The sequence below is a fragment of the Magallana gigas genome, chromosome 4 (assembly GCF_963853765.1).
Source record: "Magallana gigas chromosome 4, xbMagGiga1.1, whole genome shotgun sequence".
Taxonomy (NCBI): Eukaryota; Metazoa; Mollusca; class Bivalvia; order Ostreida; family Ostreidae; genus Magallana; species Magallana gigas.
The window spans coordinates 29723436-29750779 of NC_088856.1; the positions used below are offsets into that span (position 1 = coordinate 29723436).

A 27344-nucleotide genomic window follows, 5' to 3' on the forward strand; every position below is an offset into this window, starting at 1 on the left:
TTGTTTTCAACTTTGCATTTGATAGGACTGTGAATATTCATTGCTCATTTTATTTATTCAATATACATTTGAAAATGGGGAAAGAATAAATGATCAATGTGTCAGATAAAAACTATATTCGGTAGTGAACATTGAACACCCTGAGTTATGTAAAAGTTTACTGGACGATAGAATAATTTAACAAATCGTGACAATGTAAAAAAAAAAATTAAATGGGGGGGGGGGGGGGTGTTAGGAGTTTTATTGAGCTATATTTGTCAGACAATGTCTTTTGGATTTTGTCCCATAGAAAAAAAATAATAATGTGTTTATTTTTGTTAAAAGTTTTGGCATTGTAATTAACATTTATTCATACTGTGATTATGTAAAAACATATCAGCTCTCCATTACATGTATTTCATTATCTACCTTATCAAGGATGTTTTAAATTGTTTTCAAGACAGGCCTCTAAATACCCAAGGAGTGTCTCTTTATCCCTAAATGTCACTTCAACGTTATCAGCTCCAGTTTAAGATGACGTAAAATTCGATCATGAATGTGATTCTATTTTTAGATGAAAATTTCAAGCAAGCAGTTAAAATTAAATACCCTTAATACATTTTTTATCAATTTTTAATTCCTGAAAACTTCTACGAGAATTATCAGTCTTTAAGTCGAAACAGTTAAAGCAGCTGTCTCATGTTTGTTTCATACTAATTGTTAGACCATAATTAATCACCTTATTGTCTACGGACTTTTCCATTTTTTCCCATTACAACAAAGAGCACATGACGAGTGTGACTGGTCAGCAGAGGATGCTCACTCCTCCATGGCACCTGATCCTACCTCTATCTTTTTAGAGTTCCGTGTTGCTCTGCTTTAACTTGTATTTCGTGTTAATATGTATTTTTGAGATGGTTGACAGTTTGTTACTGTCATTTTTCATGCATACATCAGGGAGATTAAGTTTCAACCATTTATGTCAACCGGTGTTCATTTTTTTTTTAATGTGTAGTAATGATAATGACCTTGCTGCACTTAAATTTTCATGAAAAAACATATTTTATTTTTTATTTTTACCTAATAAAATCTTTGTACAATGTTGCAGGTATACAATTACCTCATGTGTTATTTTTACTTATATTTTTCTGCAATCATGTTTGTGCAATTTACATCAACTTTTCTTTGATATGCATATAAATACAACATTTGTGTCATAAGTCAAATACATCGCCTGTTTTCATAGGATTTTGCTCTCAAGTAATATGTTGCTGTACATTTTTTTACGATTTTTATCTTGTTCTGCATGTGTTCAAATTAAGATTCTATAGTCTCAATCTAATGTGTTCTTGGTTTTATTGTTTGTTTATTTGCTTTTTGTTTATAATAAATTTCTATTTTTTTCATTTTGTTTTGTTCACTGCTGTTTTCTAAAAATGTGCTCAAAATGTACTGTAAATGTTTTAGTACATATCACATGAAGTATTGGCGTGGCTCACACGATGGCCGTGGCCATTTCTAAGCTATTATCATATCTCCTTTAAATGCACAGCTTTGTATGCAGATATAGAAAGATATTAAAATTTAAACGTTTAAGTTTTTTGAATTTTTTTTTTACAAAATAATAATTAATTGCCAAAAATATCTTATTAATTTTTTAATTTAAGGCAGAGCATTTGTTGACCACCCAGCCTCCTCAAAAGAACAAAATTTAGTTGGGCGATTGTTGGGGAAAAAAAGAAATTCAAAGAACATTCTATCAATTGATATCCAATATTAAAATGATTTATTCTTACTATTTTAAAAAGGGGAATAATTCAGTTCACTCTCTTTTTTTAGCTCAAAAATTAAAATTTGAGTTATTCCCCTTTTCAGTATGGCAACACAATTAATCAATTAATGCAGCAGCATTTGACCTTATATGGAACAGCCTGCCATATTTCTGTGGACAGTCATTAACAATACAAACCTTATAGAAATAATATATTATGCACCCACCTTTGGCCCTCTCCTCATGCTCTTTGCTCCAGGCCAGTGACTCCGACCCTGGGTTTATAACCTCATCAGGGTCAGGCTCCATGTTGGTCTTCTTGAATTCTACAAGAGTTTAAAAAGAAAATTATATTTTATAGTGGTTATATAAATTCAAATTTTGGAACTAAATTTGAAGAAGAAAAAAATAAATATAGAGATCAAAACTAATATTAATCCTTTTGAAATATAATAAATAATATAATAATAAATATATCATAATGAGGTTGTTTTATTTATATAATTATATTAATACCTGGTCCAGTAGCTAGCTGCTTAATTATCTTTTACTCAACAGAACTCTGTAAAGTTTTGTGTCATGAACATCTCCATAGTTTATATAAACCCTACTACATGTAATATATTATTAAAAGGAAAGACTATACTCTATTATAAAATAAACAAACTTTTAATGTCCTTCTATAACCTAATTCAATTTTGTATTCAAAGTCAATTGGATGGTCCTTTAGAGAGGCTCATGCAGGAAGAATCCCATCCTCATAGTTTATAAAAACCCTTCTACCGGTACATGTTATATATATATATATATATATATATATATATATATATATATATATATATATATATATATATATATATATATATATATATATATATATATATATATATATAATATATATATATATGATAAGGAAAGACTATATAAAATCTACATAGTAAAAATAGATAACCTGCCAATGTCCTTCTATATAACCTAATTCAATTTTGTTTTCAAAGTCAATTGGATGGTATGTCCTATAGAGAAATTCATGCAGGAAGAACTTAAGTCACTTCAGAAAATTGTGACAAAAATTAGACTACATGCAGCTGTATATTCATATAAAAGTATTACAAATTAATTATCCACTTTTATCTTAAAGCTTCAGGATGAGTAAAAAATAAACAATTTATTGTATCTTGACATCCATGCAAATCTAACAGAAAACAGCTTAAATCCTTAATAACTAGCTTCATGGCTTACATTAGCATTTCCTAAATTGCCCAGATCAATACACTGTAACATAAGCCTTAGGGTTGTTTACCCTAACTTATATATACATGTATATATATTGGATATGAAGCACACTATTAGATGAAGCACTAGCTGGTAACCTTAAGGTGGAATAACACACCTGGAAAAAGTCACACAAATTAACAGGACATTATTTGATAATGTGCGCCGGCGAGCAAAGCGAGCTCTAAGAGCCAGTGTGCGTGGGAAAAAGAACGAGCTAAACCTACAGTTCATCAAACAAAATTTTTTGTCTACGTCCCATAATGCTCTCTAATGTTTTCACCCGTGGTGCTATGCCAAAAATGGCCGACTTTTAACTCGTAATTTACGCTGACTTAAAGTTTGAAGACACATTTTGAGTACCGCATATACTTTGGCGAGACTCAAAAGATTTGTTGCATGCTTCCATACCTCTGTATTGAGTCGAGAAACGTACACAAAGACGAACAAAGTCATGGATGACGTCACAGTGCACTCGCGCTATATTTCCCGCGATAAATTTAGAGGTGGATCAAACATCTGTAATGCGTGTACTGGCTATTTCAGTATAGACTGCGATACCTGCCTCATTGACATATGATTTGTTTTAATTTTTTTTAATATAGAGATTTAATGTATATATACTAGCAAGAGCCATACTTTACTGTCATATCGATCCATTTTTAAGCTAATTGTGCATGCATGTACAGTAGGCAGGTAAGTATATGAGTAGGGAGGAAATAAATAATAGGATATTTTGAACTAAATAAAAAGGAATAAAATGAAAAAATAAACATTTAAAAAAAATATGTAGATATTGCATATAGTCAGACCATCAAATTTAAAAGTGGGAAATTACACACCTACAAACAGGAACTGGTCTCTCTCTCTCTCTCTCTCTCTCTCTCTCTCTCTCTCTCTCTCTCTCTCTCTCTCTCTCTCTCTCTCGGGGTAGGGGGTTGCGCTGTATGTATCATAACCATTAAAATTAGTACCTTTGGCATATTTATTGTAGAGCAATACTCTCTCTAAAAAATTCTTTGACATTCGTTGATACCTAAATAAAACTATAAGTTGACAATAATGTAAGGTATGTGTAATTCTTGCTGCGCTCGCCATAACGGTAGCACCGTAAAACATATTAAAAGATAAAATGATAAATAAACTGTACATATGTCAATTAAGGGAAAAATTTGCAGTTTGGGGATAAAAAATGAATATCTAAAATAATTATTTCAGTAAGTACCAACAAAAGCCCCTGCGTGATTCGAACTCGGGATGTACATGCAGATCACAAGTCCGACACTTTATCCACTAGGCTATTGAGTAATTTTAAGTTACATATGTTGCAGTCGATAAAATCCTCTTATTAAAACAAAATGTTGTTTCGATCAGCGGTAAGCCATTTTGTGATGATGTGTTATTCCACCTTAAAACTTTTAATGATCTATTAATGTTGTATACCAGTATGTCATTGCATGAATGTATTGGTAATTTTGCAGATATGTATAATATTTGATACAATTATATGAAAATGAAAACACTAATTAGATAGCTATTGGTATTTTTTTTTTTAAAGCAAACAAACAAACTCATGTTTCTTAAGAGCTAAAGTCTGTCTTTATGACAGTTATAGCTTGCAAACCCAAATGGATCCTACCCACAAACACATGTACATGTACATTTTCATGCTCCCAATTAAAATTCAATTCTTTTTTTTTTAAGTCTTTTGTTAAGTGCTTACCTCAGACCCTAGCTAATTTAAGACTAGTAATTTTACAACTGATTTATTTCATTATTCAATTACAGCTAGAATCTTCTGGAGCTTTTTTTTTTTGTTTAAATCGAAATATAATTAAATGTCTTAATTTACCAAAAAATAATCTGAATCAAATTGGCTCCATCTCTAATATTTTAGGTAAAAATATAATTATATATATATACCATTGAAGTACATATTTATATAACAGAGTACCTGTATGTGTTCAACATGCTATTACAGTAATGTCAGTGAATTATATTACCATAGACCGGATCATGCTTTTTACATTTATAAATACTTCGTGCATACAAAACATGACATTCTTTGATCCAAGGCAACGTGTCTGTCGATTCATGCACAGACTATCTATTATAGTACAAAGATTCTCCGACAAGTTTTATACTCACTTTTCATGGTTGTTATTGATTCTTAAGGACCTAAGTTAACGAAAATGGTGAAAAACAATCAGGGCTTATTGTTTCACATCAATTCACCTTAAACCATGCACCTTGAAATAAAGTTCCAAGAAAAAAAAAATTGTGAAAAGAGGAGTGGAGAAAAAAAATTCCTCTGAAGATGACTGAATGTTTTCTAGCAGTTGCGTTGATAATTATTTATGCTAGAAAGTCAATCAACGCAATGAAGAAACGGGCGAATGGCAATTTACTGGCTGATAAAGCTGAAATCAATACGAGTAGGCCTGCAAAATGCATGACATGACAACTTGAGCAGGGTCTAAGACGGAGAAAGGCTGGAAGACCAAAGAGAGAAGTGCGCATCTTACTTTCAAGTTTTTACCTCACATATCAGCGTTGAAAAAAAATTAGACCCTGATTTATGTGTTGGGTACTCTACAGGAAAGGAAAGAGACTGCGGACGACGTAATAAAAAAACCGCTGAGAATTAGCCCAAAGTTATTTACTGAACTTGACGCACTGTGTCAAGTTGCCTGCATGAAGATTGATTAGTATAGCAATATTAACCACTAATTTTGCGATGAAGAGTCATCAGAGAGAGGAGGAAGTTACCTTATTAGTAGGTAACTGTCCACCCCATTAGCTATGGCAATATCTCTATCAATAAAATTGTTTTTACAGATTTTTGTGGAATTCTGGGACCATTGTTGATAGTGATGAGATTGATGTCTTATTCAGAACATTTCAAAACGAAGAGCTACAATTGCATGTCAACTTTATCAATTATTTCCTCAGAGTCTGTTCAAATGAAATCTTCATCTGGGCATATGAGAAGCACTTTTTTGAGAAGCAGATGGTACTGTGAAAAGGAATATTATGTGACTAAAATTTCTTTACATAATTAAAAATACATTTATTAATTTTTTTAAATAAAAGTTTTAAACTTAACTAATTTAATGCTAAAAAAATTTGCTTATTGAATTTTGGGGTGGGGGAGGGGGGTGGGGAGGAAAGCGTATTATTATTCTAAAAGACTCATCAATATTACCTCTGATTACAATACCTGGCATTAATGAAAATCAATGAAGATATAAAGAGAATTCCATGATAAGTCACTGAAAAACAAATCATGATTGTTGGAGGCTTTTGCATTTTTTATCAAAGCCTGGATTCTGAGAGGCATAAACAATGCATTATTCAAAATACTCTAGCTGGGGCAGTCTATTTCAGGAATTTGTATTGAATAATCAATCAAAATAAATCAATAGGGATAAGAAGAATTCTTCTTATCTGATAATCAACATGCATTATTTTATTTGCAGTTCATGCTTCTGCATGAACATTCTTTGTGGCATTTTTTGCAGAGAGAGAGAGGGAAAGAAAAAGAGAGAAGAAGAGAGAAAGAAAGAGGAGAGAGAGAGAGCAAGAGAGAGAAAACAAGAGAGAAAGAGGACATAAAGAAAGCATTGCAATATATAGAGGGCTGGAGATGGAGGGGAAAAGAGAGAGAGAGAGAGAGAGAGAGAGAGAGAGAGAGAGAGAGAGAGAGAGAGAGAGAGCTCTTTTCAGAGTTTTAGTGATGTAGGATCAAATATATGGCCAGGTTTGCAGTTACAAGGAGATAACTTTCACAATTTCATTGTGACACAACTCCAGCAACCCTTTAATTTCACTGGGTTTTTTTTCAGATATGATGTCAATATTAATATGAATAAATGACTGCAATTATTTATTTCATGCGGTTTTGTAGTCTACGCGCTAGCTAGCTGTAAAAGAATAACAGGACACAAGCATTTTATCAATTTCCTTAAAAAGCAACATGTGGTTTTAAATAGCTTTTTAGCAATACCAGATTGCACATATACCATGAACAGTTTATGAAATGAAATGGAGGATCTTGAAAAGGTTTCAATAAAGTTGTTTTGTTTACAATAGGTATTTATTTAAAAGATTTTGACTAGGGTAGCATTTTATTCTATTTTCAAATAATTCATTAGAATTAAATCAGAGTGAATCATGATATAAAGAGTGGCATTATTTTCAAAACATTTTTAGAATAAATAACCATCAAACCTGCTGCATATACTATTAAAGTACATAGTTTTAAACTACTAAGAGACAATAGTTTATAATTCAAAAACAATATCTTTAATTTCAAAGAATTTCAAGATATGTTGGTTAAAGCTGAACACCATTAGTAAATAGGCACCGTCACACAGGTATTAAAACCCTTCGATTTCGTTACACCCAATTGCATACCTGAGGTCGAGGTCGATTTGCAGTATTCGTAACATGGTCTTTACATTTTGTGCATTTATTGTTTTATGTGCACATTTTGTTTGTTAGTAATGTGTTGACCTGTTTATTTGTTGTTTTCATTGAAAAAAAGCATGTAAAATTTGATGATTTCATCACATCGTAGCACACGACGTACGTAGCAAGAATGTATGCAGGTGAGACTTCGACAACATCGAAATTTTTTGAACTGTGAAGAGGTCTGTAGCAAATATAAGGATAGTACAGATATCAGCGATGAAGGAAAAATATGGCAAACAGTGCCTTTTACCAGTAGTGTTTAGCTATACATTGTTGACCACTATCCATGCAACCTACGTATAAGTGGGAAGTGGGAGAGAAACATCAATTCATGTTATACAAGTAGTTTGTTTTTTCTTTAAATTAAGTAAAAAGTGAAGGAATCATGCTGGCAATGAAAAAAAAATTAATATTTGCATATTAGGACAAAAAATGTAACACTAATCTATATTCTCTTTTGAGAAGTGGACCTTCATCCAAGGATACACTATTAATCTAATGTTTAGAACTGCATACATGTACAGATACATGAACTTATCAAGGTCCCGAACTAGTATTCAATCGAGAGTTACTTAACATGTCATATCTTTCAGTAATTAGCAACTAAATTTTCAAACGTGTACATGTATAAAGTAACACAGATACTCACCATACTGACGTTATACAAGATCTAACGTAAACGTTACACGATCTCAATATACTTTCAAAGATGCAAAATCAATTTTTGTGTGGACAAATATCATAATTACCGTTTCTTTATATTTGATCTGCCTAAGTGATGTTTTTGTGTTCCATAAGGCCTACAATCAAGGATAAAATCTACGATCTCTCATTCTTTGTAGCCATTTTTGTTGTCATCGAAAACATTCCATTCCTAAGCTAGGAAAAAGTTAGAGAAGTTCCGAACGTCCATCTAACGAAATATTCGGCTAAGTTGTACGTTGAAGTTTCGAGAGGAGATTTTAAAGTGGTTCGTCAGCTAATATTTACTTGTACTTCGAATTGTCGCAAATATTAATTATTGAATATAAAATTCTTTTGGCACATATACGTGCACATGGTTCTTGATATATAGGTAAGATAGAAAAAAAATCAACACGATATGCTTCAAGTTGGAATTTATACACAGCTATATCAGAGACGTATACATATATATATACTTATTTGTTATACTTTCATGTTAAATACTGAAATCTGATTGGTTAAGACGCAGTTAATAATATTTACTATTACCCTCAGCGTTAGCAACGCACTTGGCAACGGGTAACATTAAAAAATGTTACATGCGCGAAAATTATGCGCGTACGGTTCGCTGTAGAATTCACGTTATTCCTATATAAAAGCAGTAAAATTTTCTTAAAAATTTTAAAAAAGACATTCAGTATAACAAAATAAATAGTGCCTGTTTGGGAGGATAACAGTTGAAATTGACACCCCTCGAAAACCATTGTCAACCTCCGCTTCGCGTCGGTTGACAATGGTTTTCTCGGGGTGTCAATTTCAACTGTTACCCTCCCAAACAGGCACTATTTATATAATACTAATGTTATATATGTCTCTGGCTATATACCTGTGCATACTGAGTTTATTGTAGAAAAAGTTGTGATCAGATTTGGAACTTCTTTTATTTAATTATGGTACAAATTCAAGAATAAAATATTTCGTTTTAAGTGGAAAAATAAAAAATAATGAATCAGTACTTTTTGTAAAGAAATTTGATTTACTGCTGAAAAAAAAATTAAATAAGATGTAATTCATTCGGTATTTCATGCACCTATATATTGATACTATCGATATGATACCTCTACAATGTGCTCTATACTTGTATATGGCATATAAGAGAGCAATTTTACACGCTTAGTTTCATTTACATGCCTAGTTTCTTTTTCAGTTTTTTTATTACATGTAGAATGAAACATGAAAACAGTATCACATTAATCCATGTGATTTGAGGAGGCGAGAGGGGAATTGCCCCCCCCCCCCCCGGAAAATTAAAAATTACCAAAAAATAATGTAGGTTTCGGACACTATCTCCATCACTGCGGCAAACAAATTATTCCTCGGACACCCCTTCTTTCGAATTTACTTTTAAAACAATGCTTGTACTTGTACTTGAATCCATAAGTTTGTCCAGCTGTTTGTTGCTACTGTATAATCAGCTGATAAAGTCCAAAGTAACATTTTACTTATATTCTTAACTTTTTGTACCTATAAATACTAGACTAAGTATGAAACCATTTTTTAGGGGGAAAATAAATAACTTCTGCATATAGTTATATAGTTTCTCTTCTTTCGATAGTTTTCTATTTAGATCTTTTGTAGATCAGTCGAACACGCGTATATCATCTTCTACTTAGTACTAGGTGCTACATACAGGCACGTAGCATCGGGGGGGGGGGGGGGGGGGGCTTTTTGATTTTGGAAAATAACCCTTTTTGTTTTTTGGGGTTTTTTTTTGTGTTTTGCTTGTCAAGATTTTTTGAATGAGTCCCCCCCCCCCCTTTCAAAAACGATGCTACGTGCCCGGCTACATATACATGCAGTGTACGAGGGTTGTCCCAAAATAATGTAGACAGGACACATCATTTATAATCTGTTCACTGCAATTTCATTAGACTTCTATGTTTTCTTCAATGCCCTTTGGCAAACAAAGCTGAAAAGTTCAAATCTGTACTTTATTTATTTCTCGAGAAAATGAATAATTAGTAACATCAAGTTTTGTCAGGCGGCGCAATGTGTGACGTCGAAAATTTCCAGTTTTACGTTGTTGCTAAACCCTCCACATCGTTTACAATAACATTTACGTTTTATTTCCGAAAATGTCTTAGATTATATATTATCTTTGAACATGTACCCTGCGTGCACATTCAATATATATTTCTAGTTTTTTTTTTAAACATTTTCTAAGTACAAAGGATCTGTCGGCTCCAAACTTGCCCTGTATTACTTGTTGTCTGACGTCCGTCTTATCGAAATGTGTCGTTTAACATTTTGACGTCCATTGATATCGTTCGGGGTTTCTTTTTTCCACTTATTGTCTCATACTTGTTCAAATATTGTCAATGTTGTTTAACTACTTATTCACAATACGCATATCTCATCGATTTTGTTAATTTCATTTAATTCCAAAACCGCTCAGTATTTTTTTCATGGTCTTTACAAAATTGTATCAGTTACTGCTGCGCCGCCTTAAACGCTGACAACGTCATTTTATTACCAGATAACTTTTCAACTTGTCACAAAACGCGCTATAAAATATTTAAAAGTTTTGTTATAGCCAGAACATTTTCTGAGTAAATAATAGAACTATTATCAAATATCAGTGTATGTTTTATTTGAATTTTTTCATTCGAAAAGTACTTTTCCGCCCAATTTTCAATTCATTAAGTTGATTTTAACTTTTTGTTTTTGACATTGCGCCGCATGTCGAATTTCTGATCTAACATGCTTTCATTTCACTAATTTAATCTCAAGCAATATTCGATTTTAAAACATTATTTGAATGCAACTTTCTTGAAACCTTTGTGGCACAAATTTCATCTTCCTTTGTCTTCGATTAACTGAATAACGCCAATTGTCTACGCTATTTTGGGACAACCCTCGTATATTGCCAATCCCTATAACTTTATTTTACCCGTTTAATTGCACAGCATGACTTTGTTATAATATTCACTGCTCTAACAAAATTTTATTCTTGACTTCACTTTTTTTTCTAAAAATGTAATAATAATTAAAATTAAAGTCACGCAATCATTTATAAAACACATAATATATCATAAAATTACGCAAAAATATCATGTGTCCATCACCAAACTACATTTATTCTAATACCTCGTACGGAAGTGTTATATAAATTATGAAATATTGAAAATGATAACGCCGCAAACCAATCTAGAAATATTTAAATGCTCTCTCTCTCTCTCTCTCTCTCTCTCTCTCTCTCTCTCTCTCTCTCTCTCTCTCCTGAGTTATCAGAAAACTGATTACATCAATGGTGTCTCTAATCATCACAAACCCTGTTTTGTCTTCTTTTTATTGTTGGTGAAAACATTTTTCGGAAAATTAACAAATTCAAGACAACGATCCCCGTAGACTTTCTATTTTTGGATGTGTAATGAAACCTGAAGTGGTGGGGGGGGGGTTCAAAACAGATAACCTGGTCATTCTTCATATTAGTGGATGAACGTAGTTTGAGCACAAAGGTATATATGATTATCGAAATATCAAGCAAAAAGTGGTGGAAGCAAAAACTCGGAACAGAGTATAATTAATTAAGGCACTAAGAAATAAGAATAAAACAACACAATTTTTCAAAACAAAATCGAGGTCCATGTACTGATCTCGTTAGAAACAGTGCCAAATTGGGACCTTGTTCAATTCATGTAAACATCACATGGAATTAAAACTATACATTTTCTTTTAATTTGGAGTTATGAATAAAAATTAATTCAATGTCTACACAGTATTCTGAAGAAAACGAATTGGACACATATACGAGTATACTAGTATTCCTCACTTTGTAACATGTACATTCAAAGAATTTTTCACAGATTTACACAACATTTTGACTCTTTCAATAAACTAAAAATTGAAGTAGATTCTGCTTCCATATATTTGCAAACATGGTATTGATGTCTATCAGTTACATATTACACACATATAATATATGATGTGATGTCAATATACATATATATTTACATTATCCAGTGTCTTTGCCTGTGATAACACTACGTATCGATTTTGTACTATATAACTCATAATACAAATGACGCCAAATTGAGACGCCAGCGGGGTTTGTTTATTTATATTTAAATATTTAATCGTACGATGGCCTAAAATTATATAAATATAAGTAATAAGGAATCATTCCTTGAATATTATGAGGTGATAATTTCGGTCGGGGCGTGATCAAATCTATCATAAAGCCCTTCGGGCTTTATTGGATTTGATCACGCCCCGACCGAAATTATCACCTCATAATACTCAAAGAATGATTCCTTATTCCTTATAAAAATACACCACGGTGACTACATATCTCACCTTACAATATTAGTGCAGTTAACATTTTTCAGTATATTTTGAAACATTTAATATACGTCATTGCTTTAAGAAAACACACGGACTTACGTTGCAAAAACAAATATAGGAGTAAAAACTTCCTAGCTATTACCGATGCATTTAGTATGTATAACAACGCTTTCAAATCTATGGTTTCCTCCTCGTTAGCTATTTGTTCACGTACATGTACGTGTACTGTGTACACGGAACCATATGAATGCTTTAAAACCACTTCCCCCGGATCCTCTGAAAGACTTGTTGTCTGGAGAGGGAACAAAATTTGGAGATGTTTTTGGCCTACAAATTTGGCTGCTTCCGCGTTTGATAAAACGAGATTCAATTTCAAATTAAAACGTCAACAATGTTGAATATATACTGTGTAGAGGCTGTAAAGACATGGTGGCCAGTTTTATGTAATAATTATTGCATGTGTAGAAGTAGACTATTTTGCTTTAGAGACCTAGTAATCGCTATGATGTCTCCGGCCCCGACTCCAGTTACATAGTCCACATTGTAGTGTTGTCTTCTGTCAATAGCACTGGACATTCCGAAGTTGCATTATTAGCTGAATATTTCAATAACATGAGAAAGTTTGTAATTCATTTTCCTCTGCTTATATTGTAACGGGTGGCTTTGACTCGATCTGGAAACAACAGCAAAAGATACGATTTTGCCATGAAAGACTAATAAACAAACATAACACATTGGACTAAAATAGCCGTTCTTAATAAAGATTTGCTAGTCATTGCACAACTAGGTATATAATTACAGATCTTAAAAAAACCGTCAATTCCTGCATGAAACATTGTCATAAAAGTACATGTACATTGTACGTGTAACATATAATATATAATACCTTCATTCTACAGTAACTAAAGGTAAATTACGCGTAACATCCCTTTAATAATCTACAGTACTGTAACCTGGCTTTGATCCTGCGAATCTATATCTAAGCCCGGAATAAAGTCCTTTTGTAAAAGGAAGTAATTGTCAGGATGAACTCCCTGGGTTCCCACATCCTGTGGGTCGTATTGATACTGATCGTGCATTAAACCGGAATACTGTTCGCCATTTTCGGCGCCATACGTCACTCCTACGTCATGACCGTTGACTTCGACGAAGTCTTTTTGTAGGTAGAAGTAGTTTTCGCCAAGACTAGGGCCTCCAACCAGGTGCTCACTTTCGTCGCCCCTGTAGTCCTGTACTAAGCCACTGTTTGTGTACTCCGAGTTTGGGACGTCTGGTCCGGGATATACTGGGTCTATGTACTGGTTCTGGCTGGCGACGTGTGCGTCAGGATTGCGTGACACCCCTATGACGTCATCAACAGGTTGTGATATATGATGGTCTTCAGTATCTCCCCATTGCTTCTTTATAGTATTCTTTAATATAACGCATATTATAATTTTTATAGATATCAAGAATAAGTGTTGGCAGAATCTAGTATTAGTTTTGTATTTTCATAAAGGAAAAAAAAACAACACTTACTGCGCCGCTTATGTAATGACGAATAATGTCATCCATTTCCTCTGGAGTGCGGCCATTGGTGACCTTTCCGTTACTAGTAGTGTTGATGACCCTTTGAAGAGATACAGTCTTATATATATTATATCTAATTAGTATTATCTCCTCTTTTTCTTCGGAAATCCGATTTTTCGTTCATGCATGCAGACATGAACTGATAAAACAAAATCACAATCTGATAAATTCGAATCAGTTTCTTTGCATGTTGGTTTACCCATTCAATAACATAACTTCTTTTAAAAACTTCCTCTAACAGCTTTACTTATCAGTGTTCAATTCATTGAGCGACATCGTTCATAAATTACCATTAGTATCATATAATTATAATATTAGCATGTTCAATGGTGTCTTGTGTTAGTCATTTTAACTTAAAGACTCATTTACTAAGCGTAGATAATATCTTGTGATCAATTGAAACTTTATCTCTACTGAGCATATTCTATTGATAGCCATTGCACGAAATAGTTAATTGTCTCCATGGTACAAAACAGATGGTACCAAATTGTTTTGTTATACTTTCATGTTAAATACTGAATTCTGATTGGTTAAGACGCAGTTCATAATCCTTTCTATTACCTTCAGCGTTAGCAACGCACTTAGCAACGGGTAACATTACAAATTGTTACAAGCGCGAAAATTATGCGCGTACGGTTCGCTGTAGAATTCACGTTATTCCTATATAAAAGCAGTAAAATTTTCTTAAAAATTAAGACATTCAGTATAACAAAATAAATAATGCCTGTTTGGGAGGATAACAGTTGAAATTGACACCCCTCGAAAACCATTGTCAACTTCGGTCGCTTCGCGTCGGTTGACAATGGTTTTCTCGGGGTGTCAATTTCAACTGTTACCCTCCCAAACAGGCACTATTTATATAATGTTACGAAATGATAAGTTTCGACTGAGACCACATAGTACAGACGCCAGGCTTTAAAATACTTAATTAAAGCAACCTTCCTCATATGGAAGAAATCGGCTGTTTTTCCTATGTAACCTACATATCGACAATAATTATTTATAAAGAACTCTTACTCAGAGTATATGGATAATCGACGAGGGATTCAGAGAACTTCATCGCAGGGAATTTGCTTTCTTTTGTGGTTCATGCGTACGCGATTAACTTTTTAGTTTTTTTTAGGGTTTTTTTCAGGCACTGCATGCTTCCTTTCATACCCGAATGAACAATCCAAGAAAACACTATCTTATAACTATACTGTACATGAATGTCCAAATAACATCCGATTCAATTCATTACGCGATACTTGAAATTCACTTTCAAATTACACTTTGTTTATACTGTCTTTCACAAGGGGCAAAAAGAGTTAGGTTCTTTAAGGTGCCTCACTCCACCTTGAAATAGTTTCTCAGATCGGCAGAAAAGTACTTGATAATGATAGAAAGCATGATGGATAAGAAGTATATATGTCAAATAGGCAAAAAAATATACAATTTTAGATAAAAAATGATATTAATTTTTCAAAAATGTCATTCAGTAAACATGAACAAAAGCCCCAGGCGGTTCATAAGCATAATACTTTAACCACTGAGCTATGACGAAACACATCTGTATCGATTGATACACACAGATTAACAAAACATCTAAATCGTCATCTTGTGATGTAGTGTCTTAAAAAGTATATGTCTCGGTGTAGTGAAGTACCTTAAAGTTTTGTTCGAAACATGAGAATTGATAGACTAAATTAAATGTTTATTCCCCAACAGTTGAACAAGAATAATAATTTGTAAAGAATACAGAAAAAATACACAGCCATAATCTTAGCATATGTAATTCAAACCTAGTTATTTTAAACTCCGAAAACTTAACTTTTTGGTATTAATAACATAGCAAAAATCTTGCAATTATTTAATAATAAAAGCTTCCAATTATACATGTGTATATCTTTTGAGAACAGTCATTTTTCGTGAACAAGTTAAATCAACATCAAAGTATAACCATACTTTGGCTGAACTCAATCTATACTAACTATAAAGCGACTCACTCCTTTGTATCCCCTTTCCTTTTACATCTAAATATGAGTATTGTCAGAATGATTCCAAGAAGAAACCCGCCGATCCCGATGCCTGATTTAATCCAGACTTCTGTATTTGCTTTAAAGATAAGTACAAATATTACTTATTTAAAATATGAATCCATTATTTGTATTAATGGATGTACAAATATATCATATTTTTTTTAGCGTGAATTTACACTCCATGAATTCCAGACACTATGAATAGTTTTGCGCCTCGTTGCATTATGGTTAACATTGAGTACTTTACTTTTTAAAATTGGTTGTAAATGTTATTCAGAATTGTTAGATAAATAATTTTATTCTATTACATATCTATAACCAGTTTAATATCTACCTTCTAAGATTTTTAAGATTTGCTCCCATACACCATTTGATGGAGGATCTAGATAAAGAGAATGGTTATCATATTGCTTTTTAAATGCAAAGTCTCATAAAAGCAATTTGTTTTAACATGCTTTTAAAAAAAAGACTTATTAATTTCCTTCAGAAGGAAAGCTTTGTATAAGATGTAAGAAAATATTCAAAATTTCAAAACTGATTTTTTTAAAATTAGATAATAGTTTATAACTTAACAAACTACTTGCATATCTAACATTTCGAGGCATATTAACCTTTTTAATATAGAACCATTTTAACAAGATCTTGGACTTTGGGAAGTTGGTGTCAAAAAGAAATGTGGCGTAGGCCTGTCTATTTCTTTGTAGGCCACTCAGCGATTGCTTTTTGAAATCAACAAGATTTGTCTGGCTTTTGAGCTAAGACTATGCAATCGGTGTATATTTCGCTCGAAACCAGCGTAATTTTTAACTTGTTTTGAGGCAAGAAATAGATCGATAGTAACGTCCTACTGAAAGTCCAAGGTCTTGTTAAAATGGTTCTATATATCCTTTGTGTGATACGTATGTTGGTAGTCACTTGTTGTATACTAGATAGCTTTAAGCAAACATATAAACTGCTCATCTAAAAATATTTGCTTGACTCTCGATTGAATGATTTCATTTCCGTCCCTTAAATTGATGGCGTCTATACTCCCCATGTCATTATAATATATGTACATGTACACGGCAGTTATACAGCAAAGCGTATAAAGTGTTAGCCCTTTAGTGGATCATATTTCACATTTCACAAAACAAATATTCCAAAGTTATTAATTTCTACACACAAAATCAGAAAATAATTTCAAGGAGGCTGGGTTGCCAACAAATGAACTACCAGATCTAGCCTAGTGTTTCAGATATGATTGGTAAAGCTATATACCCTTTTTAATAACTTACGAAGCATTCTATAAATTCTAGATTTTAAAGTTGGGTTTTTTTACATATTTATACAGAACTCTTCTTCTTTTGGAGATTAATAAAGTCTAAAAACCGTCACGACCATCTAGCACTCTTTAATTTCAGTATTCTTTGAACATCCATGCAACGAAATCAAAACTTTATACTCCGTGGATTGAAAAGCATATATAATATGCGCTGAATAAAGGATTATATATAGGGAGTAGCTGCAGGTCTGTAGCTCCCAGTCTGACGAAATTCGGATAGACGAACCAGGGAGCTTCCTAGGTCGTTCATCCGATTTTTTTTACAGACCAGGAGCTACAGACATCCAGCTATATAGGGAGGATTATTTGATAATACATTTAGAACAGAGAAGAATCTTTAAATAATGAAAAATTCCGTGTAAATGACATAGAATAAAATAACAAGTGATTTTTAATAAACCAATTAAAGATATAAATTTTCTACAGTAACTGATAAATTATGTAGGTTTCAGAGATATGGTTGTTAATGTTTCTCCTTGAGTAGAGAGTGTTTCACTTTGCTTGAACTGAATTGATTCTTACCCAATGTGGGAGTACTCGACGTTGGTAAAGAAACCATACCATTGGCGTGGGTTGAAACTAAAATTAATCACAAAAATAATTTATAATTTGTACATGTGTTGAAAATCGCTAAAAAAAATTATGATAAAACTATTTGAACCAAGCAATTTTTCCACCTCATTTCTAAGAACATTTACAAAATATGAACTTTAAAATGCATGTATCATTGCATGATTTCATAGAATTGAGAAAACTTGTACAGTTTTACCATTGGTGTCGTTCATATCTATTCGATTGACCCGCCGTGTCAATGATGAGACAGCTTGAAAACAATTTATTTCGTTTTAAAATCATCATTATTTTTAATGCGATTGAAAATATTTCACCATTATCAGAGAAAACCATTTTCGACAGAATTGAAAAAAAGATGTCAAAATCATAAAATAAATGCTCATCATCTTATCTTACCTGAGAATAACTGACAGAAGAATTTGCGTACGTCAACCTGCCGTATCTTCTTATTATATGAACTTTATTCCAACGTGTTAGAGAACCGTACGTAGAAACGTTTTGGCGAAGGATTATAGAACTACTTCCTGTTGTTTACGGCTGGTACAATACTGGCACAGCAAAATATCTCTGATTATATAGATCCGAAAGTTCTCACAACAACAACTTGATTGCACTGAATTTTATTTTTCCTTGAAATAGATGTACCATTCAATTCATGAATCGTCCTTCAAATGGAGAACTTGTTAAGTTCTTCCTTGTTTTTATTATTCAGATGAATTGAGGAAATATTTAACGACAATTTCACGTTGTGCATAAACTCTCTCTTTCTGTTTTTGATAAATGCCCAAAATCAAAGGCATTTTATATACTTGAAAGGTCCGAATTTGTAAACCATTTCATCGGTTTCTACCAAAAACAAATCATCAGAGGTGAATTTAGCTCACTCTCTATTATGCATGTATGCCCAAGTACTAAGTAGTTCGATTTATTAAGATATAGTTAGAATGCCCTATTTCTTAATGGATTGTGATTAAGGTTGATGACATGACCTTAATCTACGCTTTCCAGTAAACTGACCTGTCCGCGTATGAATATGCGCATTTTAATATTGGAATGAAATTATGATGTTATTAATGTCAGCACGCAAAAAAACTAGTACTGTAATTGATTCAGATTGATATGCAAATCCGTGTAGCAGGAACCTTAACATTCTAAAAATACAACATACGGGAACTGCTTGTTAAACAAGGAAAATTACAAGTGTCATCAATAATAAAATGGTTAAGGTTAAGTACACTTTTATGTGAAATGTAATTTTTATAAAATATGAATGATTATTTATTTCTGTAATAATAATAAACTTAATATTATTGTAATTGTGACTGTGTCTAGATGACTCCTTTTTAAGAATATAAGCTACTTAACATATATGTTATTTGCACACGAAAAATCCACATTTTAAAAATGAAGTTTTCAAATATATTTTAGAATGGCAATGACAAAAATTGGGTTTCTGTTTTAACCAGTTAACAATCTTTTGAAGCGATTTTTGAGTGTAACCGAAAACTATGAGATTTGTGGCAAATATTCCAATTTTTTTATTTTATTGTCAAAGCTCATTATTTTTTTCAAAAATGTTGATAACTATGTCATTAAAACTGGAAGAAAATAACTGGATCTTTTTGCAAAAAGGTCTTAGTTCGGGACTATTTACTGATATCTTGATAATCTTTTAACTAAAAGCTTTAACTTTTTTCTCGTTTTATCAAACACTAAACAAAGCGGAATGAAAGTGTTTATTAAATCTGTATGGTCCGATTCGGAGTGCAAACAATTCGATTTTAGCTTTATGAATAAATGTAGTGTAAAAAGTCATTCTGGAAAATTATGGGGGGAAAACTATAACCAAGAATACTAAACTTGGATTAAAGATAGTCATTTGTTCAAATAACAATGGTAACTAATATAAAGATTAGCCTTTTTTATTTTCTCTTACCAGCATTCATTGATATTTTACTAAAAAATTACAAATTTAAAGAAGTTTACGATGTGTGTTATTGGTAACTGTCCATTTTGTGATAAACATGAGCACAACAGGAACATTTTTCTAGAGTTATATTATGATAAATAATATATTCGGTTGGGAAATCAAAGTATAATGCACTTTTTGAAGGGACATGGTCATGTTTTTAGTCAATTTTGTTTTTAATTATTATTGTTTACAATGTAAAAATACATTTTAAATTATAAACGATCAGTTATTGTTTTTTTTTATTGAGTTTTTAATTTTCACAATATATGTACACACATGACATAATAAGTTGTTGCATTTGTAGAAACATATTATAGAATTTTTAAATTGTTGCTAATTAAACATTTCCGATCCTTATCCATACAACAAATACAAGAAGAAGTGATCAATAGAGCTTTACTTTTGTTCCGCATAGACAGTACAGTCTAATATACAAAAAGCTAATGAGTTGTGTTTTTGATAATGCATTGTACATGTATATTTGTATAAGGAAATTTTATTCCCAATTGCCTTTCGAAGATTTTTATGTATTCATCCAGCAATGAATACGAATAATTTACTGTATATACATATTTACATTAAGGCAAAATCAGGAAGCTCGTACGTTACCAAATATGGTGAAATGTTTACTTGATGCTCCATTAACATAACATATAGAAAATGATCTATTCGATAGTTAAGGTATTGACATGAGAAGTATATCTTTGTCATCAAACATGAGGAAAAGAACCAATTTTTAATTCCATTTTGTGTCTCCTTTCAAAACACACTAGGGAATAAGAGCAACCAATATAATAGGGATATAGCGATAAATAGGGATATAGCGATTAAAAGCCAAAAATCAAATTATACCTAAATACCACTTGAATTTCATTAGTTGTTCACATGAAACCGACAGGGTCAAAATATTGACACTGTTGCTATTAAAAAAGAGGAGTTTGGTTATGGGTTTTGCAGCAATTTCACTTTCACGTCAATATTTGATATATTTTATCAGTTCATTTCCGAATAGGAAGCATGACTATGGCAGGAATAAATGAGGTTTATTATTGTTAAAAAGTAGGCTTTTGTTGTCATAACTAATTGTGTAACTTAATTATTCATTATTTATAGTGGTGCCAACATTACCAGAATTTCATAATGTAACATTGCATAATTCTTACATTACTCAATCAACATTGTCTTTGTTCTTGATCCGAATATTACCGTAAAGAACACAAATAAAAGTAGACAAACTATATGTAGATGGAATTATGATTTTAAAATAGTCTTACACTATACTTAATACTATTATAATATAGTAGTACCTAATTATTGAATCCCTGAACATAAGCATTTCAAACGTGCAGGAAAAACTGTTCTTTTTTTTTTAAAGATTGGTTTCCGGTCATGTACTGTAATGGTTTCGATTTCCTTCTAGTTCAGCCAAGGGCCTCATAAGCGCTTCCTTCCGTCATTGGGTCGGAATATTCTTTGCTATGAGCTCTATTTTCATTTGATGTGTCTCCAGAAACCTGTTTCTCAAGTGTGCTGAAATTTCCCAAGTGTCTTGGCGCCTTTTCAGAAAGTAAAGACATGTTTTATGAAATATTAATACTCTTTTCTACAAATTACAGTCGTCATATGCTGATACTTGATCGATGTTGTTGTCACTTAGTTTTATTAAATGCTTCTTTTCTTTAATAAGATCAATGATTCTTTGACATGAGGTGTTGATATATGTTTTGTCAAGGGTTGATAGCCTGTTTTTTTTAAGCTGAATCATTTTATTTCAAGAAGGTACTTTGAAATATATGGTGCTATCTGGACCCTACATACTAAAATTTTACTATAATATATTGACACTTTATAAACATTACACTTCCTGATTGCAAGGCATGGTTAACATTAAATACGTGTTGAGGGGGAGAGAGGGCTACAACTCCAGAGGAGAAGTAATTTACTCAAATCATAAATAAATACAAAAAAAAACCCAATTTTATGTTTCTTACATCAACTCAAAAATTGAAGTTGTGAAGGGCAAAATGAATACAAAAAATATCAAGCATATAGTCCATGTATCGTTATTTTTCGTGTATGTCAACAGCACAGATTGCATTTGTCCGCCATGTTTACTGACCATGATTAATTTTATTTTGGAACAGTTAGCGAGATTTCAGGTATAGGAACTTCCCTATATTGTAAACCCAAATAATGACTTTGATAAAAATATACTTTTTAATAATGTTAACACTGATATTTACGAAATCAAGCCTATAAAAACTATATACACATATATACATGTAGCTTAGCGTGAATTCCATAAAGTCTCGCGTGAACGGTCACACCCCTACGAATGTGTTTGGAATGTTTTCTTTATTGCTCCTAAGTATGGCATAAATCTAGAAATGCTCGAATGAAGACTTGACCAAGATCTGTTCAATGCCTGCCTGTGAAATTTCGAGCGGAAGTATAAGTGTTTGGATAATATTCTCAAAATATATATTACAAGGGTCATCAAGAATAAAATGGTTAAGGCTAAGTACACTATTATGTGAAATGTAATTTTAATAAAAAGTGAATGATTATTTATTTCTGTAATAATAATAAACTTAATATTATTGTAATTGTTACTCTGTCGAGATGACTCCTTTTTAAGAATATAAGCTACTTAACATATATGTTATTTGCCCACGAAAAATCTACATTTTAAACATGAAGTTTTCAAATATATTTTAGAATGGCAATGACAAAAATTGGGTTTCTGTTTTAACCAGTTAACAATCTTTTGAAGCGATTTTTTAGTGTAACCGAAAACTATGAGATTTGTGGCAAATGTTCCAATTTTTTTTATTTTATTGTCAAAGCTCATTATTGGGTTACTGTGCTTCTATTAAGCCTGATGACAGCGTTAGCTTTGAACATGGCTAGATATTTTTATGTTATTCACAAGCTTATACTGTTGTGATCTCTTGATAGAAAATTGTGCAGTGATTTTTACATCGGTTCCTTGTACAAAGTACGATATTATAGAAATAAAGTTTTCTATACAGATTGTTTTGATTATTTAGCAATGATTTGAAATAATGCGTGTGCTCCATGGTGCTAATCACGTTTGTTTGTTTGTATTTTCGCACAAATACATGGTCCTTCTGTTTCAAGCATGCATCTTTTTGTAACACAATTCAACATTTAATATTCAATGTCAGATGTTTGTTTTTAGGAATTTGTGATGATGAAATGGTGTTCTAGATTTCATTGGAATTTAACGATTTCCAAGTCCATTGTAACGTGTATAATTATGCTCGCCGAAGAACTGTAAACAAACCTGAACTTTAAAATTTTTGATAATTTTGAAATTGTTTAATTTTTGTTATCTAGTAACGTTTATGATTAAATGTATAAAACTTATCTTGTGTTTCTGGTGTTTATTTGCATAGAATACAAATTGTCGGTTTTTTTCCATTGATTTCTGCGTATACCGGTATGTTATCGTTTGTGTTAAGATATATAAACAAAATGTTATTAATTTTTGTTTTAGTTTACTTCGATGTTGTGATTTTTTTCATAAAGAAAGTTATACATAGTAATTACGTTATTTGTTGCCACAGCAGAAAAATATTTTCCATACATTATTATTTCCATACAGTATTTCCCCTTCATTAAGAGACCATTTAAAATAAATGCCTCTATAAAAATGCAACTGATCGCACTTTTCTCGACCGGTATTTATAAGGTTATACTCCTGTAACAGTTGAGGAACGATCGAAAATAATATCATTATGGCGACCAAATACTTTTATGAATTTATGTCAACTGTAACTTGACAGTTAAGTGGACCTTTCGTCGTTACCTTTTTTTAGTAAAGGGTAAAAATGCCATTTCTGATATACAAAACTTTTTGATTTTTATTTGGCGGGGGAGGTCTTAGATTTGAATATATACAAACTACTCACATTTCTGTCTTGTTCGTTGTTCATGAGTACGACGTTTTCATCATATGATGGATTTTCTTGACTTCTAATCACATTATTTGATGCTTTCCTTGTCAAAAGATCGAAAGATTTTAAAAATATTTTAAAATTGAATATATTATCGAAGTCTGAACACATTTAATAGTGTTAAAGAATGTGTTTTAAACCTATCAAATTAAGCATTGCCCAAAATTTATATAATTCTTAATATTATGAATGAGTGACACATTTCCTTTTGAAGATTGATGTTTTTAAGAGAAACAAAACACAATAAAATTAAAGTTTAAAAAACAAATCCAACAGTTACAATTCATGATAAAAAACACCTTATTATTCTAACCCTCCATTATCAATACTTATGAAAATAAAAAAAACATGAATGACATATATTTTCAATGTTTGTTCCCTCGCAATCAAAATTCAGATGTCGACACATTCAACTATCTACATTTAATGTTTCATATCCCAAAGTCATGTAAAGTATCAAGATGAGAAAAATAAAAGCAGATCAAATATAGATGGAGTAAAACACTATGAGGTTTCTATTTACAATGAATCATACCATCCATTTCTTCTTTTACATTGCCAAAGTATGAGGAACATGGTGGCCATTCCCAGGAGTAAGCCTACGGCTGCAGATCCACTTATTGTCAAGGTGACAGCATGGACTGTAACATAGTAAAATAATAGGTGAATCAACAGTGATAGCAATCAATAAGAATGATAAAAATTCTTCATAAAGATGAATCTAATAGTTTTATTTTATGATGAGTGGTAACTTGCAGCCAAAGCATTTTGTTTTAAAGAGATGAAGAGAGGTAGCCATTCTAGGTCTTTTTATCATTATACAAAAATAGTTTTGTGAGTTAAATTATTATACAAAAATAGTTTTGTGAGTTAAATGAATGTGATACGAAATGTAAAATAAGTGCATTAAGAAAATGCAAACTATTGTAAAAGTTTCAAAAATTTAAAACATCCAATTCAGTAATCAAGGACGATAACTGTTCATAAACTCATATTCTGTGGACACTGAGAGTTCGAATAAAGATGAAATGTTAAATGTTACAATTTGATACAAAATGGAAACATTTTAGCTTAAGGTTTATTTTAATTTGATTGTTAATATACAAATGATTTGTTCCGTTCAAAAATGCCATTTACATAATTATTATAATTCGGGTAATAAATGTAGCTAAAACGATAATAGCGTTTAAAGGGGCATGGTCACGATTTTGGTCAAAATCTATTTTTGTGTTTTTTATTATTTACAATGCTTTAGAAATGCATTTCTAATGATCAAATACAATTTGAGAGTCATTCGTAGAGTTATAAGCAAGATACGGGGCTCACAATTCTCTGTCATGTAAACAAGGCTCGTGCCCTATTTTTGTTTACATAGGTTCAATATACCAGTAAATAACCTTTTTCCAGCTTATTTGTTTATCTTTTTATCTATTTTAAGCATAGATTAGCATTTCCTAACGGTAAACACATTTGTTCTAGGTTTAAAACTGGAATTTTTACTTCAACGTTCAAAATGTAAACAAACGCCTTGTTTACATATCGAAGAATTTCAAGCTCTGTAACTCGCTTATTACTCAACAAATGACACTCAAATTTTGGTTGCCTATTAAAAATGCCTTTCTGAAGCATTGTAAAAATTAAAACCGGAAAAATAATTTTTAACCAAAATCGTGACCATGTCCCTTTAACACAAAACCTCACGAAAGCAGAGAAAAAAGATGAGGGTCTTTAATTTCAAACGAATAAACATAAAATCAAGCTTAGGAAAGCTTATTTCATGATACCGAAATTCATACCTTCCTGTTTTAGAGATTGGATAGGATATGTTGAGGACATATCTTGGACAGCTAATTGAGAAACATTAGATACATGCACATCTCGCTTTGCAATGTGCTCGGTATGTTCAGATCCTGAATGATAAATAATATTCTACTGAAACACATTCATTAACATTAATTGGATATTTCAAAACATATTTTTTTTACAGCTAAGCAGAAAGTACCTTGATGACAGGCGGCTATCCATTCTAGGCATTTGGCAGCTTTTTTCAAACATCCTGGAAGCTCATAATAGTTAGATTTTGTTTTGTAATGGAGTGTTAATGGTGTTAATATTGCCTAATTCCTTGAAACCGATTTTACTTATGAAGTTTTTCAAAGGAAACACAAAGGAAATACAAAAATATATAAAAATTCGTTAATGTTATATTCTTATACAAAGCAGTTATTGACAAAATACAAGAAAAGATATCATCAATGATTTATAAAAACACAAATTCAATTTGATACATGTAATGTTTCTTGTCTTACATTGAGAGAATTAATACAAATCCATTTATCCTTCCATCCATCCATCCATCCATACATACATACATACACATGAACTTACTTGCCTCCTGACTTGCAGCCATTCAAATTATGTGATACACGGTCTCTTAGATTAGAAAGCAAACTTAAATACAAAGGCACTGAGTGATACAGGAAAAAATGATGGAGCAACATGTGACAATATCTAATATTAACCAACACATACACTCGGAGACAGGCATGAACATGCACTGACTCTGTGAGTACATTATTAAGAGTGCTCAATTCCGTTCTCACTCTAGTTATTCAAAAATTAGTCCTTAATTTATTATTATCATGGTTGTTTTATCTAATTGAAATGTAGTGGAAACAAAAGTATCATGCCTTGTTACAAATCTCATAAATAAATGCTCAAATGTGGGATTTTTATATGTAATATTATACACGTACATTCATTTTTACAATGATGTGATTTGAGCAATGAAAAAAATGAAATAAATCATCAAAGGTAACCTAAATGTCAAATGGGCCGGGAGTCTAATATTAATGTATAACTAATTGATCAAAGTTTGTACATATTATGCACATGCCACTATAATAATTGAATTACTCTCTTAATAGTGATACTATTGCTTGGCATCGTGTGCACTGGTCAAAGCAAAATACCCACGCTTTACGATCACATCTTTAATGCAGATGATTTTTTTAAGCCTTCGATCTATTATAAAGACGGCTTTTCTCCTATATCTTTGAAAATGGTTCCAAGATATCTAAAACCTCATCCTCATTGATTTTTTGTTGTTGATTTCTTAGCAACTCTGATATACAGAACACATCATGTTTAAAATCTTCGAAAAATCACAATATTAGCGTTCTGTTTGGTTTTTGTTTTATTTTCTTATCTCTCATCAGGTATAAAACAAAACTGGCTTCTTCTACATCTTAAAAAGCAACCACTCTCTGCGCCAAAGAAGCAATGATATAAATAAAATAATATTAAGCGATAAAATGAAGTTTTGTTTGTGTTTTGACATGAACTGATTTATTTGTTATTTTTTGTTATTTTTTCCTTTTGGGGG

The 27344-nt window shown here is 31.7% G+C and overlaps 3 protein-coding genes across 6 annotated transcripts in view; all 3 read right to left on the reverse strand.

Moving 5' to 3' along the window:
* Positions 1-8407, reverse strand: part of LOC105335056 (protein tyrosine phosphatase domain-containing protein 1) — a 30052-nt gene extending 21645 nt beyond the window's left edge. The window contains exons 1-3 of one of the 4 annotated variants that reach the window (XM_011438718.4): positions 8248-8394; positions 5174-5203; positions 1978-2076 (exon numbers count right to left, since the gene is read on the reverse strand). In XM_011438718.4, coding sequence (XP_011437020.3) covers positions 1978-2076; positions 5174-5180 — 106 coding nt within the window. In that variant the 5' untranslated portion in view covers positions 5181-5203; positions 8248-8394. Of the gene's footprint in view, positions 1-1977; positions 2077-2266; positions 2381-5173; positions 5204-8247 lie in introns of those variants that run through there. The other 3 variants (XM_011438721.4, XM_011438719.4, XM_034449183.2) reach the window with 3 other exon arrangements.
* A 3110-nt stretch (positions 8408-11517) lies between these two features.
* Positions 11518-18738, reverse strand: LOC105335053 (uncharacterized). The gene is made up of 7 exons (XM_066081958.1): positions 18403-18738; positions 18204-18257; positions 17957-18013; positions 16448-16495; positions 16081-16189; positions 14045-14135; positions 11518-13938 (listed from the first exon to the last, which is right to left on the reverse strand). Exons 2-7 carry the CDS (start codon positions 18217-18219, stop codon positions 13465-13467), a joined length of 795 nt encoding a protein of 264 aa, XP_065938030.1. The 5' UTR covers positions 18220-18257; positions 18403-18738; the 3' UTR covers positions 11518-13464.
* Positions 18739-20710: 1972 nt separating this feature from the next.
* Positions 20711-26498, reverse strand: LOC105335052 (uncharacterized). Its single transcript, XM_011438713.4, has 6 exons — positions 26348-26498; positions 25962-26015; positions 25756-25869; positions 24495-24600; positions 23915-24002; positions 20711-21535 (listed from the first exon to the last, which is right to left on the reverse strand). Exons 1-6 carry the CDS (start codon positions 26367-26369, stop codon positions 21401-21403), a joined length of 519 nt encoding a protein of 172 aa, XP_011437015.3. The 5' UTR covers positions 26370-26498; the 3' UTR covers positions 20711-21400.
* Between the last annotated feature and the right edge of the window lie 846 nt (positions 26499-27344).